Source organism: Lynx canadensis, chromosome X (genome assembly GCF_007474595.2).
Source record: "Lynx canadensis isolate LIC74 chromosome X, mLynCan4.pri.v2, whole genome shotgun sequence".
Lineage (NCBI taxonomy): Eukaryota > Metazoa > Chordata > Mammalia > Carnivora > Felidae > Lynx > Lynx canadensis.
Window position 1 is genome coordinate 88134804 of NC_044321.2, and position 17692 is coordinate 88152495.

General features: G+C 46.8%; 1 protein-coding gene across 4 annotated transcripts in view; it reads right to left on the bottom strand.

Moving 5' to 3' along the window:
• Nucleotides 1–2208: 2208 nt before the first annotated feature.
• The window catches only part of CHRDL1 (chordin like 1), a 118454-nt gene continuing 102970 nt past the window's right edge, over nucleotides 2209–17692 (bottom strand). The window contains exons 9-12 of one of the 4 annotated variants that reach the window (XM_030306044.2): nucleotides 16302–16496; nucleotides 9985–10152; nucleotides 7485–7574; nucleotides 2209–4545 (exon numbers count right to left, since the gene is read on the bottom strand). In XM_030306044.2, the coding sequence (XP_030161904.1) occupies nucleotides 4415–4545; nucleotides 7485–7574; nucleotides 9985–10152; nucleotides 16302–16496 (584 nt within the window). In that variant the 3' untranslated portion in view covers nucleotides 2209–4414. Of the gene's footprint in view, nucleotides 4546–7484; nucleotides 7575–9984; nucleotides 10153–16286; nucleotides 16497–17692 lie in introns of all 4 variants that reach the window. The other 3 variants (XM_030306042.2, XM_030306043.1, XM_030306041.1) reach the window with 3 other exon arrangements.

Sequence of the window (17692 nt, forward strand, 5' to 3'; positions counted from 1 at the left end):
AATGTGTATGAAATATTTGGGAGACAGTGTTCTGGAGCTGGAGCTCTGCATTTAGGGAGTCCTGTCTCCCATGGAGAGGTTTCGGGGGTATCTGAGCTTGTTTGGCTGACTGGTGGGGTAGGGACCTGCATTCAATCCGCAGGAGGGATTCAGTGGGGAACGTAAGCAGTACATGTGAACCATAAGGAAGAAGGATTAGGAGGATGGTCTCATGTCTGTCTCAGAGGCTTATACTCAGCACAGGCTCTGCCTACAGGCAGCTGAACCCTGACAAAATGGCTGCAACTGGAAATTGAAGGACTCGTTTGCACGCAAACTCCAGGAGATTCTGAGGCACGAGAAGACCCTGACTTGGTCTACGTAACACAAACTCAAGGACTACGTGTTAAAGTGGTTCAGTGTAAGGTGGCAAAGTGTAACATCACAGGTGGGGAAGGAGGAGGACACTCTCTCCGCTTGTGCACAGGATACGGTGCCACTTGGGAAGACTGAGGATTCTGGGGCACCGCCACCATTGCTGGCACCTCTAGGCCTGCAGAAGGAGCACCCACCAGTCATATCATGGTGGGCAGTGGTAGAAGCAGTGGGCAGCCATGTTCTCCAGCAGGTGCCCATCACAGAGTGGGGGTCCAAAGCAAGAAAGGAATGAAAGCATGGGTAACATGTGGTAGCAGGACGTATCCTTGAGGCCAGAGGAGATAATCTTTGGGACTTCCTGGGAATCACCGGGAGGTGGAGACTACAGAGAAGAAAAGATCCTGCAAGAGGAGAGATATGCAAAAACCAGTAAAGATGGGCCACGTCTAGGAGACCAAATGGCTAGGACTCAGTGAAATTTGAACGTGGGTGAGGGAAAGGGAAGAGTGCCAGAGGGACCCAGCATATCGGGTTTGAATTCTATGTGGTTCCCCCACTGGAGGTGGAGTAATGTTGGGATTTTGAACCCACCATTCCGGAAGATGCTGGGTGTAAGGGTAGGGGGCAAGCTAACAGAGATGAGGGGAACTAGGTAGAGCTAATGCACAGTAAGGGGTTGGCACCCAGAAGCCAAAATTCAGTCAAGGTCGTAGGTCAAGAATTGTGGGTTTCGAGGGCTCAGCATGCGAAAATGGCTTCCCACACACCTCACACACCAGGATAACATTCTTTCCCCCATACCCTTCAATCTTTTCCTTTCTATAGGATCCCTTCCTTTAGTATTCAGACATGGTCAAGTATCTCCCATATTTAAAACAAAAACTTTCCTTTGACCCCGTATCCTTCTCCAGCTACTTCCTTCACCTTAGCTCTCCACTCTCTGTAGTGAAGCTTCTCCAAAGGGTGGTTCCTCCACTCACTGCTGGCCCCTGCTCCCATCCCTCTGCCAACATCTCACCACCAATGACTTCTGTGTTGCTAGCACCAGCGCAGTTTTCTGTCCTTATATTATCTGACATTTCGGCTCTCATGACCTCTGTGATGGCACAAATTTGACCAGTGTTAGGGGTCTGAGGGAACTTAGTTTGGATCAACATATACGATGAAACTCTTACCTTGCTTCCTATAAAAATGTGCCACCGAGCAGCACACCGAAATTGAGGCCTTCCTGAAAGCTAAGCCAATGGCCTTCTTTCCCCCAATCTCTTAAATGTCTTGGCCTAAAGTAGAAGCCAGAAATAAATGGCCATTTTCACTGTCGTGCCCTTTTTGAATATCCATGGTCATAAATGAACGTTTGGTAATCAACTGCAAGCAAAAGGCAATAGTACCACAATTATCCCCATTTTAATCATATTTTTTTATGTTTCTTTATTTTTCAGAGGGAAAGATAAGCGTGGGCAGGGGAGGGACAGAGAGAGAGACGGAGACACAGAATCTAAAGCAGGCTCCAGGCTCTGAGCTGTCAGCACACAGCCCGACGCGGAGCTCGAACTCACGAACCATGAGATCGTGACCTGAGCTGAAGTTGCAGGCTTAACCGACCGAGCCACCCAGGCGCCCCATTATCCCCATTTTATAGATGGGGACACTGACACAGCTGTTAAGCACAGAGCTGGGATCCAAAACACGGGTAGGCCAACCGCAAAGTCCCCACTCTTAACGACGATGCCACAGCCTGAGAGGGGTGTCCAGCCAAGTGGGAGACAGCCGGGCCCACCCATCACCTGCCACCCAGTCCCAGGTCAGCACCGACCAGAGAGTCAATCACTCACGCAGCATTCCTGCAGATGATGTTTCAAAATTCACCTTTTTATTAATTTAAAAATCCAGAAATACAGCGACTACATAAATAAGTACCCTATTTAGGTACATGTCCCGTGAGAAGAGTAAAGGGCTAATACTGTGACGTTACTCTTACTTGTGTACACGAGTTAACTATGACATGCCTACAACTGCTAAGTGGTGTTTATGGTCTTTGTTGTTCCAAGTGTTTATGATACAAATAAATATACAAGAAGAACCACATCCATTCCTCTCCTAACTACAGGTGGCTCAGCCTCATCTCCCCATGTCCCACTGCCTACACGACACCGAACGCTGGGTTTCCACGTTGGCCGAGCACAGCTCCCCAGCTCGTGCTTCACACGGCACTTTGTAAAGGTGTGTCCCAGCACCCGGGGGCAGAAGTCTATCTAGGGAAGCTCTCTGGGTGTTCCCTTACGGTTGAGCTTTCAGAGAACACCTGGGTGGGAAGACTTTGGGGTGAGTCACCCAGAAGGGGAAACCACCGCTTGCTTTGGGATTCAGTTACTTGTTTCCACACTATGGAAATACTGCCACCTCTGGGAGGGAGGCAGCAGCTGCTGAACACCGTCGTCCCCCTCCTCCGCAATAATGCTCTGTGGCCTTTCAGCCCCTGGATGTCCTACCACCCTCTCCCGCGGAGAATATGAAGGAAAGGTTGGTAAGAGGCTTATCCCATAAAGGCCTGGCCACGAGGCGCTCCTGTGTCTCCTAATTTAGGAGAACAGCCTCCTTTACGCCAGGTTGCCATAAAGACTGGGCCCAATTGCTGCCAAATGCTGTAAGGAAACCAGTGTTCCTCTCCCCTATGGTCACGGAGTGGGAAATACAGGATTTCTGGGCCCCTAATATTTCTGAGTCTTCATTAGAGTTCATTCATGCCCCTCAGAAGGGATAAATCTAGGAGGCAGGCTTGAGATCCTTGTGGAGAATTCAGAGTTTTGTCACAAAGATGATTTCTAAAGCCAGGCCTCAGAATGGAGAGCTTCTACTTCTGGGATTGAGCTGCAAAGAGACAGTTTTCAGAGCAGCCTGGATTAGGATTCACGATTCAGATCTGGGCTTGGTGGATGAGAGGAGAGTGGTAGGAAGGTTTAGAACAAAGATCCTTATCAGAATTTCCATTTCCTCAAAGGAGCAGTAATTCTCCTAACTGAAGAGGCAACATTCAGAAGATGTGGGAGGACTGGGCCCCTCTGCAAAGTCAAAATCAGCTCCTGTAACTGGAGAAGGAAGAAAACTGCCCTCTTAAGGAGCTTCTAGAATTTAATCACTTAATTTCAATTTTTGGGCTACCGAACTAGGGCATCAGGGAAATTAGCTGACCAACCGTTTACTTCAACAATTATTTTGTTTTACGTGGATTCGGTTTCTGAAGATTTTACCCAGTTCTCACTTTTTGATGGGGGCCCCAACAGGTTCAGGGAGAAAAGCGAAGCGGTCTCATCAGGGAAATGTTAATTATCGCTTCCAAGGGAATGCGACCGTGAAATAGTGTTTTTGTTCTTCACCCTTCCATCAGAGTCGGTGACTTTAGCAGCCACACCACTGACCTAAGGGTTGAGCCTTTTGCTCACAATTCCTTCTTTATCTTCCTGAGTACCCACAACTTCAAAGCTACCTGGGAGCCAGGCAAGAGAAAGGAGGGGGGAATCTATGCTGGCTGTGCCTCAGAATGAAGACTGCAGTTTAGTCTGTGTGTGTGTGTGTGTGTGTGCGCGCGCGTGTGTGTGTGTGTGAGGATGGGGTGTTAATTTTTTTAAAAAAACACAAGACATTCTAAAATTCAAAGAGTATGATTTCATACAAATATTTTCTCTGTACTACAGAACTCCTACTAAGCATTTCTCTCCTGTTTCTTTCACTGGAATAACTTTCTAGATAGAAACCCTAGGGTTTTGTTTACTCTTTAACCTGTAAAGAAATGCGATTCTCCCAGAAACTTAAGAGCAGTGCTGTGGTGTTCTATCCCTCTTCCTCCCACAAATAATTCAAGACTCTCACAGTCTCTTTGGAGGACATGTTTAAGGACTGACACATAAAGGAGCAAGTTATGCTGTGCATGGCGTGAATAATAAACTGCATTTGAGTTTGGGGTTTTAGGGCACTGTTGACTTAAGCAAAATAAGCCTGCAGTCCAGCTGCGGCTTGATTTTTCTTGCTCTATCCTATCCAATACCGCCTGTTTCGTCTAACAGTGGCCCTTTTCAGACCTTTCCAGGTACAAAACCTTGACCAAATCTTCAAGCTCAGTTCTGCACACACGACTTGAACACATCTGGCTGATCTGAGCTTCTCCTTCGGTGAAGATCTTCCACTGGCCTAGAAAGCAAACACAAAGCAGCCCAGAGAGGTAAGAGGAGAGCAGAGCCAATTAGGAGTGTGACCAACCTAACCCGATCCTTACCCACTCACTTGCCGGGAGGAGCTGGAAGCCAAATGTCAGGGGGTTTCAGCAAAACAGCGCCCAAAACACTTTTCTGGGGACAGGTATGGAAAGTGGGCCACAGAATGTTCATTTCAACACACAGTATTTGTAAGAATCCCAAGAATAATAGGTAATTGCCTCCAGAGTCAAACCTAAGTATTATTTTTGGAATTTTTACAGTATATTTAGCATTTGTAAAATGCTCCACTATTGGGCTGTTAGCTCTTTAGGTGATTCCCTTGGGACCAGGTCAACTAAGGCACTTTGGAAAACAGTACCTGTGCGTTCCCGAGGTCCCGCTTACTTTTCAGGGGCAAGATACTGGTGTAGGTGACTCGATTATTTAGTGCTCTTTTTTCTATTCCTGCCCTTTGTTAAAAAACTGCCCACCTCGGTTTTCTCCTGTGCTCACATGCTGTCTTAACACCCCCCTCTTAGGATCCCTCCCATTCTCTGTTTTCTCCTCTCTCTGCCAGCATGTCCTTACCAGCTCATCTCTTCCCCCATTCCATCATGCCAACTGAACGAACAGTCTTGAGTGCACTCCCCGTGCTGAGCACTGGAAACCATTCTAGATCACCTCTTTTTTCAACCGTCCCTTTTCTGACTGTCCTGGTCCTTGAGTGGCAAGATCTTCCTTCTCCTTAGCGTCATCTTGCCATGGCAAAGAATCTTCATGACAAACCGTCCACCCTGGATACCCACTTTGGGTCTTTTTCTCCCTGCTCTCATGGCGTTACAGCCTAGGGAACTCCTAGTCCAAGGTCAGCGAGCTCCTCTCAATCCAGAGCCAATTTTGAACCACTTTTCTTTCCCTAGCCACAGAAGAACATGACCCTCTTCATTAAGGACTCCATTTCCCTGCTCCTTTGTCTCTTGGGTTCTTCACTTTTCTCTGTTCTCTCCAACTCAGCGGGAAAGGAGAGAAGGGTCGGGCAAGGAACCACCTTGTACTGAAGCCCTGCTGTGTGCCAGGATCTGAGAGCCACATGACAGAAAGGGCCAGGCTTGTTGTTCTTTGTCCCCAGGTGACCCCGCAGGATCGTCTCATTACCCACTTCCTTCAGCTGCACACAGTTGGGGGCACACACCATCTACTTCCATTATACACCCTCAATCTCATTATGCCTAGCATAGGGCCTTTCTCACAGTAAAAACAAAAACATGTTCTTTGAAATTCATCGGTAATTTAAAAAAATCACATCATTCATACCAGACCCTAGACTCTGCCCCCTTCATTTCCAACCCCTCCATATGAATTCTCCTACCGGGCAGTTTATGGTCTATCAGTCTCCTACAGAATACACAAGTAACCTCGTTAACCCTATTTCCAGCTGCCCACCGCGGAACTCTGCTCAGATGGCCTTTATGTATCTGAATGTAAACATGTTTCAAATGAAACACATTTTTTTTTTCTCCCCGGCAGTACCTGCCTGTTCTCCAGAGCCTCCCCTTGGCAAATTATCACTATTCACCCGGTCTGTAAAATTGTTACTCCTGGAGTCATTCCAAACTCATTTCTCTCTTTGTAGCCATCTTGATGATTTAAACTCAGAGGTGTCCCTCACCATGACCTCTCCTCTCTGGTCCAACCGACTTAATACAGTATTTTAATTCATACTACCATCAGCTACTTACCACTGACAGTCCACTTTCCAGTCCACACAGCAGGCACCTCTTTCTAAAAAACATATGTGCACGCACCGTGCACTTGCTTAAAGTCCTCCCCCGGGGTTCTCTGGCCTGGCAATCAAGTCTAACTTCTCAGCATGGCATAATGGGCTCTTTGGGATATGACCCCATCAAAGTAGGTACACCATAAATCCATCCGCTAGCCAAGAGACATCTTTGCAGAGCACCATTTTTGTTATCAGTAGGCTGTTTGTAAATCTGCAGCAACCACCAACGCGACTGGACTTCCATGTGAACTTCTCACCAGCTTCTTCCAGGGCTGCCCACCCCCCACATTTCTTATTTGTTCCTGGCAGAGTCTCCTTTTAGGCGGCACCCTCTCCCTGAATTGATTTCTTGACCTGTTACACAGTCACACCCTTCTCTTTCAAAACACACCTCCTCCCCGAAGCCCACCTGGCTCTTGTCTCATTGTGCCTTGCAGATTCCCCTGAGTACTCAGGTAGTTAACTCTTGAGAGCTAGGCTGATTCACGGTGAAGGTATTTTCATGTTCTGTCTGGCCCATTAGAATACCCAGTGGATACAAATTCTGGGCCTTTTATTCCTTCAGAAGTGCTTGCCACCTCCCAGCGCCTAGCAGTATCTAGTCCTTAGGCTCCATCCTGCATTAGAAAGAGGGAAAGCTGCCGTATGCTTGAGTCCTTGAGTGCTTTTAAAGAAACATGACCCCCTGGGGGCAGTTTCAAAGAGTCAAACAGACCTTTGGTAGGACACAGGAATTGAGACGCTTTCCTTTTCCATCTCCCACCCCCACCGCTGGAGGACACATCCTTCCAGAGGTCAAGTCTCCACAAGTGCACCAGCCCTGGAATCCTGTGAGCTTTCTCTGACCTTCTTGACACGCTGGGGTTAGCAGTTTTCATTACAGATATTCAGGAAACCTTGACTCGAGGTAGCTGATGCTGAGACTACATCTGGATTTGTATTCATCGGGTCCCAGTTTTTCAGTTCACATTCGGACCCCCCGCCCCCCCCCCACTGCCGAGTCACCCGGAGAAGAGACACAACAGCCTCTAAGGTTGACGTTGAGCACTGCTAATGTTCACTGAGAACACAAGCGGACCTTGTTTGGGGCTATGCTACGTTGAAGACTGGAGGCGTTTTCCAGGGAGGAGCGGAGAAAGACAGGTACCACTTACTCAGCGTTGTCCTGGTCACCAGCTTGAAGTGATGGAGCTCCTCAAACATCCTCTTGGAGATCTTCTCAATATGGAAGTGCTGGAGGATGCCTGGAACCAAGTAAAAAGTGGGGGCAGGTGGTCAGGCCCTCCCTATCTGGAACCACCACCCCCTTTTTCTGCTTGGGCTGGGCATATCATCTCATTACAGGGGCTTAGGAGTATCGAGCTGGGCTGTGTAATGTGCTTAACCAGGAACTTGGATGGCTCAAGGGTTATAATTGACTCCATCTGTTTCTTTGGCTCACTGGCCTCCCCCTGGTTCTCCAGAGGATAGAGATATAGCAGATCGTGTTGCTGACCATGGGACCCCCTCCTAGGGAAAGCCACATGGAATCGGGCATGGGTGCTGGTAGGAGTTGTTATAGCCAAAGGCAGTATTAGAAATTCTGCCCTTGCCCCACGTCCAGGTAGATTATGTCCCTGCCAAACCACTGGGCTGCCCTTCTGGCCAAGCAGTGAGAGCCAGCAGTGGGATTGAAGACAGGTTGTTTGTGTAAATGGAGAAGCCATCCCTGTTCTTGAACTCACTGAAAAGCATATTTTCCTTTGGGAAATCTTCACAGCTCCTTTGGCTTTCCCTTACAGAAAATGGGGAAAGTTAAAATAAAGGTGGGGGGGGGCACAGTCTCAACTTTGCCTGAATAGTTTTTATCAGAATAACACATAAACTGCAAATGGCCTTGCAGTTAAAGAGCAACACGTTACCAGCCTACTTAATCCTCAAGAGGTCTAGAGAAGGCAACGTAATTGAAACCTGGGTTATCCTCTGCTCACCGAGCACAGACCGTGGCTGCCCAGCCCTGAACAAGAAGTCCTTCAGATGCTACCCCAGCAAGCATGGAAAAATATCCACGTGCCTCTAGGGGGTGAGCGATGTGGGGCAACCAAATATTGGGTCCACTGTTAGGGAAGCCAAATGGACAGGGCTTAGTCCTAGGTGACCAGTTACAGAGGAGCTAGGGAGTTAGACATGGAACATGGACATTCCTAGGTATAGAGCAAAAACGAACACAGACAAGAAACCTATGTGTGTTCTAGCATATTTTTTTAAGGGGTGGGAAGGAACTCATTCTTTCAGGCAAGAGGAGTTGTGAAAAGGGAGAAGAAGAAGCCCTAGAAACACTCGAGCCATCGTTTCTCAAAGTATGGCCCGAGTGCTGCCTGAATTAGAATCACCTGGCCGTTTGTTACGTGTTGAGGTGCTACCTAAGGTCTACTGAATTCACGTCTCTTGGATGGGGCCAGGGAGCTGTGTTGTAAACCGGCTCCTTTACATGGTATGTAAAGCTCCTCAGTATGATACGGAGGCATACTAAACTTGGAGCACTCTCCAGGCTTACTTACGCAGGAGCCAGGAGAAAAAGGATGTGCACTGTTTCCCAGCTGAAATCTTACCTCTTCAGTTGGATTCCTAGAAAACGCGGCCAGCCTAGATCAACACTAGCCTTGTTATCTGTGGGATGGTCTGAAGGGCTGTAGGATCACAATGAACACGATGTGGCTGGCTATGGCAGTCGGGGTGAGTGATCAGAAAAGGAACTGGATGGACAGAATGACAGGGATTGTTCCTCTGGGCGAGACGCTTCTTGAGGGCGGGGATGAGGTTTTCAGTGGGTGTCACCCCAGAGTACATAGCGCGATTTGAGAGACGCAGCTTTGCACTGAATGGATGGATTTTCCTGTTTGTTGAGGTTCAGATGGGAAAAGAATGGGTAGGCTACAGTTTGGTAGGCTGCCATCGTGGCTGTGCATTAGAATCACCTGTGGAGCTTTAAAAACAAACACGTGGGGCGCCTGGGTGGCTCAGTCGGTTGGGCGGCCGACTTCGGCTCAGGTCATGATCTCGCGGTCCATGAGTTCGAGCCCCGCGTCGGGCTCTGTGCTGACAGCTCAGAGCCTGGAGCCTGTTTCGGATTCTGTGTCTCCCTCTCTCTGACCCTCCCCTGTTCATGCTCTGTCTCTCCCTGTCTCAAAAATAAATAAAAAACGTTTAAAAAAAAACAAACAAACACGTATGCCGAGGCCCCATCCCTGGCCGATCAATCAGCAGCCCTGGAGGGAGGCCCAGGCATTTGGTATTCACAAAAACCTCTCCCACGTGATTCTGATGTGCAGCCAGGGTTGCAAAGCACTCCTCCAGCCTTTGTTGGTACAAGAAAGACAACAATTGTATGGAAACCAATTTGTCAATAAATTTCATATATATAAAAAAAAAAAAAAAAACAAGAAAGACAACAAGCCCCAAGGGCCAACGCTGACTTTTTGGACCAGGCCATGGTTAAAGGTCAAAGGTCACAATCACCTCCGTGTCAGTCATGTGGTAGTTGCTGAGCGATCAGGAAAACTGACCCAAACGGAGGAGCTGGTTGAAGCAAAATTAAGGCGAGTCTTCCCCTCCTTCCCTGGTCCCCCGCCCCTTACAAAAAAAATAACAAGGAATTAATATTGTCTTGCTCACCCTTTCGGATGGTCCAAACGTGCACCTCCACCTGAGGTGGTCTCTCGGTCTCCAGGGCTATTTTTCTGGTGGTCTCCCCATCCTCCATGAACACAGATTCATACACAGGCATGGTTTCTTCTCCACAAAAGTAGCCCTTACTGTCAAAGCTTTGGCCCGGAAGTTCTTCTGGAATCGGGAAGCAGGTATCTCATTGTTCATAGTGTCTCACGCTCATCGAAAGTGGACAATCAGCGAGAACATTCTTACAGAGTTAGAAATTCCACCCCTATTCCTTTGTCTCAGTTTAAGCTGCGCTGTAACAGCCACCAAATCACAAAGGACCACATGACCTTTGATTTAAGTCTACACGAGGACAGAATCCATAGATGTGCAGAACACTGGCCCACAAACCAAACTGGATCCACCCACCACCACAGGAGAAGTAGACCTTCGTGAGGAGGAAGAACGCGGCCAGGTACAAATCTCTTAGGCACGTCAGGGTACATAGGATTTTCCATGCTGGGTCCGGATCATGGTCTGTTTAGCACAGTTACCAACCGAGACCCAGGGAATGGGCTGACAGAGGGTCTTGCTTAACTTCCCTGACATCACTTTGGTATACTTAGAAAACATTTTATGACCCTCATTTATGTGCATATAGTTGCCCAAAGGATCTATCCAAATTGGCTTGACATTTCTAAATGCTCTTTGATTTGTTTGTGAGGGGAACGATAATACCGGATCAGTACCCGTGCCAAAACCTAGATGTCAGATTAGTCATATGCATGCTATGCCAAATGAACGGCTGGGAGACACAAAAAATTGGTCAAATCCCTCAACTATGGATCATTTAAAGTATAAACTAAACTGCTGGATTTCAGCTTCCAGGCATAAAGATACCAGCCCCTTCAAACTTCCCATTCCGTTCCACCCTTCTCTTCCCTCGGCCCCCTACCAAAAGAAAAAAAAAAAAAAGTTTTTCCAAGTTGGTGATCTGTGAGTTGTTTCTTTGCTGGCTTCATGAGCAGCACCCTCTTCAACTATGGCTTTAAAGTGTACCCTCGCATGAGGAGGAACAAAGAGAAGCCACGGACACCCTGAAAACTTTGAATATGTGCAGAAGTCATGCGTAAGACTATCTGATGAAACCACTGAGTGCTGGGTTCTTTGGATCTGTGACTCTAATTAGGGAGACTCATTGTTAGCCGATCAGATGCATCGGGACCAGAGGCTGTAGTCAAATTGCTATTGCCCATCTCGTGCTGACCTGATTCCCACCCTCCACCACCATCTCGGCAGTGTAAGGACAAAATCGAAGTCATCGCTTGGTGATTCCAGGTGGAACTACTCAATTTGTAGATCATCCTAGGATCAAGCCTCCTTTCTCCTTTGGCCCTTTTTAGTTATTTAATTGCTTGGTGGGCCAGTCCTTTGTGGTAATATGTTAGGTAGTTAAGGGACGTGTGCTAGCACTTTGCCAGTCAGAGAAGTGGGTCTCTGAGTTCGCAGGGACCTCTGTGTATTTATCACCTTGAGAATGACAGCTGAGTTCAGCTGTTAATTTTTTTTTTTTTTTGCACCAGCTTAATACTGGCTACAGCTGTTAACTGCCATGCGAAATCCATGATGGCTCTGTAAATACCTGTCATGTACTAAAAGTTCTCCTAGTGTCCTGAAGAGTTGTCTTGCACCCCCCACCACCCCCACCGAGAGCTTAATGGACTCAGCAGAAGGGCTCTATGAACAAAACCCATCAGTGACTCAACCCTGGCTGGCACTTGAAAATATTAAGAGTAAACAAAGTGTGTCTTTGAAGCTACCCAGTGGGCAACAACCTCCCCGTTCCACACCCTCCACATCAAGGTGCTTTCTGATCACTCCATGCTCACCTAGTTGCGTTTCCTTCCAGGGAAGCCTGCTATGCTCACAGTCATTTCTGGCCATACCCACCTCCCTTGAGAATGCTCATATCCCGAGCTCTCCACAACTAAGAAATTGACAAAGCATTTCCTTATGGAGGTGGTAATGACTGATGAGGATGTATTAGCCCAGATAAGTTTTAAGTCTTAACAGGGGTGTTTTACACTGTATGCCGAAAGGACTGTGTAATTATAGGAATTCCAGATACCGGGGTGGTGTGGTGGGGATGGGAGTGGAGTTGGAGAACCTTCAGGAAGTGAAAGTCCTACACAATCTTGTAGGTGGCCACTAATAAGCAAGGCCAGGCCAGCCTCTACCAGAGCAAAGGCAAGAGAGGGAAGTAAAACTCACATCCTTAATTTTGGCCCTAGTTTGTGACTGGAGGAGGCTGTGATCATGTGTTCTAAGGAAACTTTTGGCTAGATCATCAGTGAATTTGATTTATCTCTTTTCCCTTCTCAACACAAATAGCTGAATTTACTGTTCTTTTCTACATCGATCTTCTTCCCTCTCCACTCTTTGTCCCTTTTTCTCTGTCATGTGTTATCTTTTTTTAAATTAATTTATTTTGAGAGACAGAGAGCACAAGTAAGGGAGGGGCAGAGAAAGGGGGGGAGAGAGACAGAGAGAGAGAGAGAGAGAGAGAGAGAGAGAGAGAGAGAGAGAATCCAAAGCAGGCTCCGCACTGTTGCACAAAGCCTGATGTGGGGCTCGAACTCATGCACCGTGAGATCACGACCTGAGCCGAAACCAGAGTCAGATGCTTAACTGACTGAGCCACCTGGGCGTATTCTTAATCTAAGTGTATTACAAGTGCTTTCTTTTTTTAACAGTAAGTGGGACCACAATATAAATATTGTTTTGGAGCAAAGCTTTGTACTTAACAAATATGTCACAAACATCTTTCCATGCCATTAAGCCTTGGTCTACAATGTTTTTTTTTTAATTAGTTTTTAAAAAAATTTTTTTTTAACGTTTATTTATTTTTTTGAGACAGAGAGAGACAAAGCATGAACGGGGGAGGGTCAGAGAGAGGGAGACACAGAATCTGAAACAGGCTCCAGGCTCTGAGCTGTCAGCACAGAGCCCGACGCGGGGCTCGAGCTCATGGACCGTGAGATCATGACCTGAGCCGAAGTCGGCCGCCCAACCGACTGAGCCACCCAGGCGCCCCTTTAATTAGTTTTTTAGAGAGAGAGAGAGAATGTGAGAGTGGGGGAGAAGGGCAGAGGGATAGAGAATCTCAAGCAGGCTCCACACTCAGCATGGAGCGCAACGCAGGGCTTGGTCCCATGACCCTTGGATCATGACCTGAGCTGATGTCAAGAATCGGATGCTCAGGTGCCTGGGTGGCTCAGTTGGTTAAGCGTCTGACTTCGGCTCAGGTCATGATCTCACGGTTCATGGGTTTGAGCCCCACATCAGGCCCTCTGTTGTCAGTGCACAGCCTGCTTCGGATCCTCTGTCCCCACTTCTGTCTCTGCACCTCCCCCGTGCTTGCTCGTGCTCTCTCTCATTCTCTCAAAAATAAACATTAAAAAAAATTAAGAGTCAAATGCTCAACCAGCTGAGCCACCCAGGGACCTCAGTCTACAATGATGTTGAATGGCCATCTGATAAGCCATGGTACAGCTATACCATAACTTATTTAACCATTCCCATATTGGTAGATTTTCAAATTGTTTCCGATTTTTTACTGCTGTAAACAACATTGAAGAAAAAAAATCCTTATTTGTGTATCTGTGTATCCCTCTTATTACTTTCTTAGGATTCCTAGGAGTGAATTACTTAGCCAAAGAGTAGGAACGTAAAGGTTTTAATAAATACTGCCAACATGAGAAGCCAACTATTTAAAAGCCAATGCCTGTTCTACATTCACTTATTTGAATCACCTATATCTCTAAACGACTAAGCATTACAATGAAATGAGATTTGGTCTGAAGATCTGAGATTGAAATTGGAATATTATATAGCAGGGAGGATTTACCTTCCCTGGGGTAGTTTATATCATGATTAGTTTTGTCTGAAAATATGTTACATTACTTATATGACTGTAGGTGTTCCACCCTTGGCCAAAACCAAAAAACATAAAATAAAATTGTGTTGGTAGAATTACTCCAAAGTGCCACTAAAAGGTTTGAGGATCTGGCAAGATCACAGACTTGGAAGTCACAACAGGTTATTGTGACTTGGGTGGCCCCCCTGTCCGGATCACGCTCAGAATGTGCTCTCTCCCTATCTCTAATGAGTGCATTTTCTCATCAATTTTATTATTTTTTTAAAGATTTTATTTTATTTATTTTACTATTTTTAAAACTATTTTTAGTTTTATGTAAATCTTAGTTAATATATGGTGTAATAATGATTTCAGAAGTAGAATTTAGTGATTCATCACTTACATATAACACCCAGTGCTCATCCCAACAGGTGTCCTCCTCAATGCCCATCACCCATCTAGCCCACCCTCATCCACCTCCCCTCTAGCAACCCTCAGTTTGTTCTCTGTATTTCAGAGTCTCTTATGGTTTGCCTCCCTGTTTTTATCTTATTTTTTCCTTCCCTTCCCCTATATTCATCTCGTTTCTTTCTTAAATTCCACATGGGTGAAATCATAGAATACTCATCTTTCTCTGACTTACTTCACTTAGCAGGATACTCTAGTTCCACCCGCGTTGTTGCAAAGGGCAAGATTTCATTCTTTTTGATCACCGAGTAGTATTCCGTTGTATACACATATCACATCTTCTTTATCCATTCACCAGTCAGTGACATTTGTCTCACCAATTTTAATGCCCCAGTTCCCTACTCCAGATCAGATAGGTCCTGTCCTTCCTATCCAATCCTACCTGCTGTTTACTCTGGGAGGAAGATTTTGTTTGTGCCATAAAGAAATGCTTCTCATACTTTAACGTGCATGGGGATCAACTGGGGGGTCTTGTTAAAATACAGATTCTGATGCAGTAGGTCTGGGAGGGGACCTGAGAGTCTGCCCTTCTAACTAGCTTCTAGGTGCTTCTGGTCCACAAACCACACTTAGAGTAGGAAGGCCATAAACCACCCTGGGCCTATGGCAGGTGCTTCTCAAGCTTGTCTGCACATTAAAACCACCTGGGGATCTTTTAAAAATTCTGGCGCCCAGGCGACACTTGAAATCAATTAAATCCTAATCTCTGGGGATGGGACACAGGTATTTTTAGAAGCTTTCCCGGGGGTTCCAATGTGCAGACAAGTTTGGGAACCACTGGCTTACATGAAGATGGCTCAAAAAATATACGTGGGCTAAGTTCATGTTTGCCTGCAAATCATGACGAACTAACTGCCTAAGTTGAAGGAATAAATGTTTGAGCTCTCTGCCTACTTCTAAAGTTTTTTGGGTTTTTATCTGTGTTTACAAAAATGCTTTGCAGGTAGGCATATGAATCGGTGAATTCATGTGCATGGAAGTGACTCATTCACTCCTAGAATGGTGGAGCAGGAAAGGCCCTAAGAAATCCTCTACCCTAACCCTCATTTTGCAGAGAAGGAACCTGAAGCTCAGAGAGGTGAAGTGACTTTTTCTAGGTCACACAGGAAACCAGCGGAAGAGCCAGGATTAGAATGCTTGATCACCGATCCCCTATGCTGTCAGTCCCCACACTACAGACTACATTTTAATCTAGTTCATATGTGTTAGAACCACTGTGGATTCCCTTTTTAGGAAATCAGTTAATATTATCTCCTGGCCTGGAAAAGGTAATGAGCTACACGTGACCTGAATTCCAAACCTCGGTTTTGTTATCTATTTGTGGGATTCAGAGCAAATCACTCTATGCACTTCGGTAACGATATCATTATAAAATTGTAGTGTTGGATGGGAGCTTGGAGATGAATTCTTCCAAACTTCTCCTTGTGCAGATGAGGCTGATGAAGGCCAGAACAGGTCTGTCACCTTTCCCAGGTCACACAGCAACTTAGGTCAGGACCAGAACCCACTTTCTTTCCACTCTACCTCACGTGCCTCCCATCCTATCTCGAAAGGGTAATGGATGTGATTGTGCTTTGACGAGTGAAATAGTGACATCAATGAAAGGTGCTACTGTTCTTCTGTATAATCCTCATACTCCAATTTCTCTATAATTTAGAAAGGCCAGGCTGAAGTCTGGCACTTGAGGCTATGTGGGGCCAAAGGTGTAGCAGATACGAAAAAAAAAAAAAAAACCCAGTCTATTTCTGAGTTACAAATTTCTTCCAAACAACCATGTTATCAGCCCTTCAAGGGAGGAGAGAATGAAGTTCATTGTTACAACTAGTATCATTACAAGGATATGGCAGGTTGATTAGGTTTCTGATGCTCAAAGAACACTGAGAAGGACTATGTGGGGAGCTCAGTCAACGAAAGGCAGGGCTTCCAACCAACGCACCTTTTGCCTTTTTACCTGGACACACCTTGCAGCACTTTCCATCTATTTTTTGAGGATACTTGCAGGGGTACCGGTTGGGGCAGTGGATTTTCTTACACTCTTGCTTGGTGACATTGCAAGTGCACAGCACACACTCCACAATGCCAAATGCCCGGAGATTGGGGTGCCAGGACTCGCCATGGGAGTAAGTCTTTCCATTGGAAACACACACTGGAAGAGAACACAGGGCTGGAAATTAAAGGCTAGGGTGCTGAAACGGGCCCCTGTGCTCAAAACCCAAGCCCTGAACCCCTTCAGACATCAAGCATCCTTTGTCCTTTCCATGGCTGTGGACGTGTACAGAGCAGTCTCTGTCACCACAAAAATCCCCATCCTGGTTCCTATTCTACCATTAGCAACCATTCAGGTGCTTCAGCAGCGACTTCTGGATGCTCACAAGTGCCTGGCACCTTGTGAGCAGTTGATAAATATTTCTTAAAAATGGAGGAATGTACTAGTGCATGAGAGCAGGGTTCCATCTGTCCTGGGTATCTCTGCGATAAGGAACCTCTAAGAGATTGTAGTGTTAATCCCTGCAGTTTCATAAAAGATGTACTCGGCTCGAGTGGATATGCTTCTTGGCATGAAAATCCCCCAGAGAGCTTGGCTGCCCAGGGAGGCTCGATGAAGAAACTACCGCTCTCCCCAAAGGGCCAATTTCTTCCAGATCCTGAAGCAAATCAAATGCTATGGAGAGTCTGATCCACCAACACAGATGGGTATGGAGGTAATGGCACCTGCCTACTCTTTGGCGTGGGGAGGAAGGCGCTAAAATGAGATGAAGAGGGAAAGGATTGTGAAAGGTAGCCTTTCGTGCCTCTACACTTTGGGCAGTGTCCTCTGGCCCCTGTCTCACAGTGGCTACAGGGGTCCAGCAACAGTGGTCTCCCGTTTCCTGAGCCGGAAGTGAAGTCACTGGCTCCGCGTTTTGTGAGGGGCCTTGCAGGAGCAAGCATCTGAAGAGCTGCAGGCTCGGGGAGGGGGGAGTTGTGGGGGTGGCTATGAAGGGAAGGGGCGACGGGAACATCCTCCAATGCAGACCAACCGAAACATGCCCAGCTCCTCCCGTAAGGCATAGAGCCGAACTCCAGGATTAAGAACTATACAGGGCTGGGAGCGGGGAGGGCGGAGAATAAGCTCTCTCCCTTTCTGAAAGTGCCGAGACATTCTGGAGATTTTAAAGCCATGACTGGGACTGGGTGTGTTTCTCATTATTCCCATCACCTCATCATACCCAGGGAGACCTGTCGGCATCCCAATCAACAACATCTCTAGGGTGGGTTGTATCACTTAAGGCGGGGCTAGGGTGGGAGAAGTAGCCCCACTTGGGGCGTTTCTAGGAACTGGCTGATTTGGCCGCAAGACAA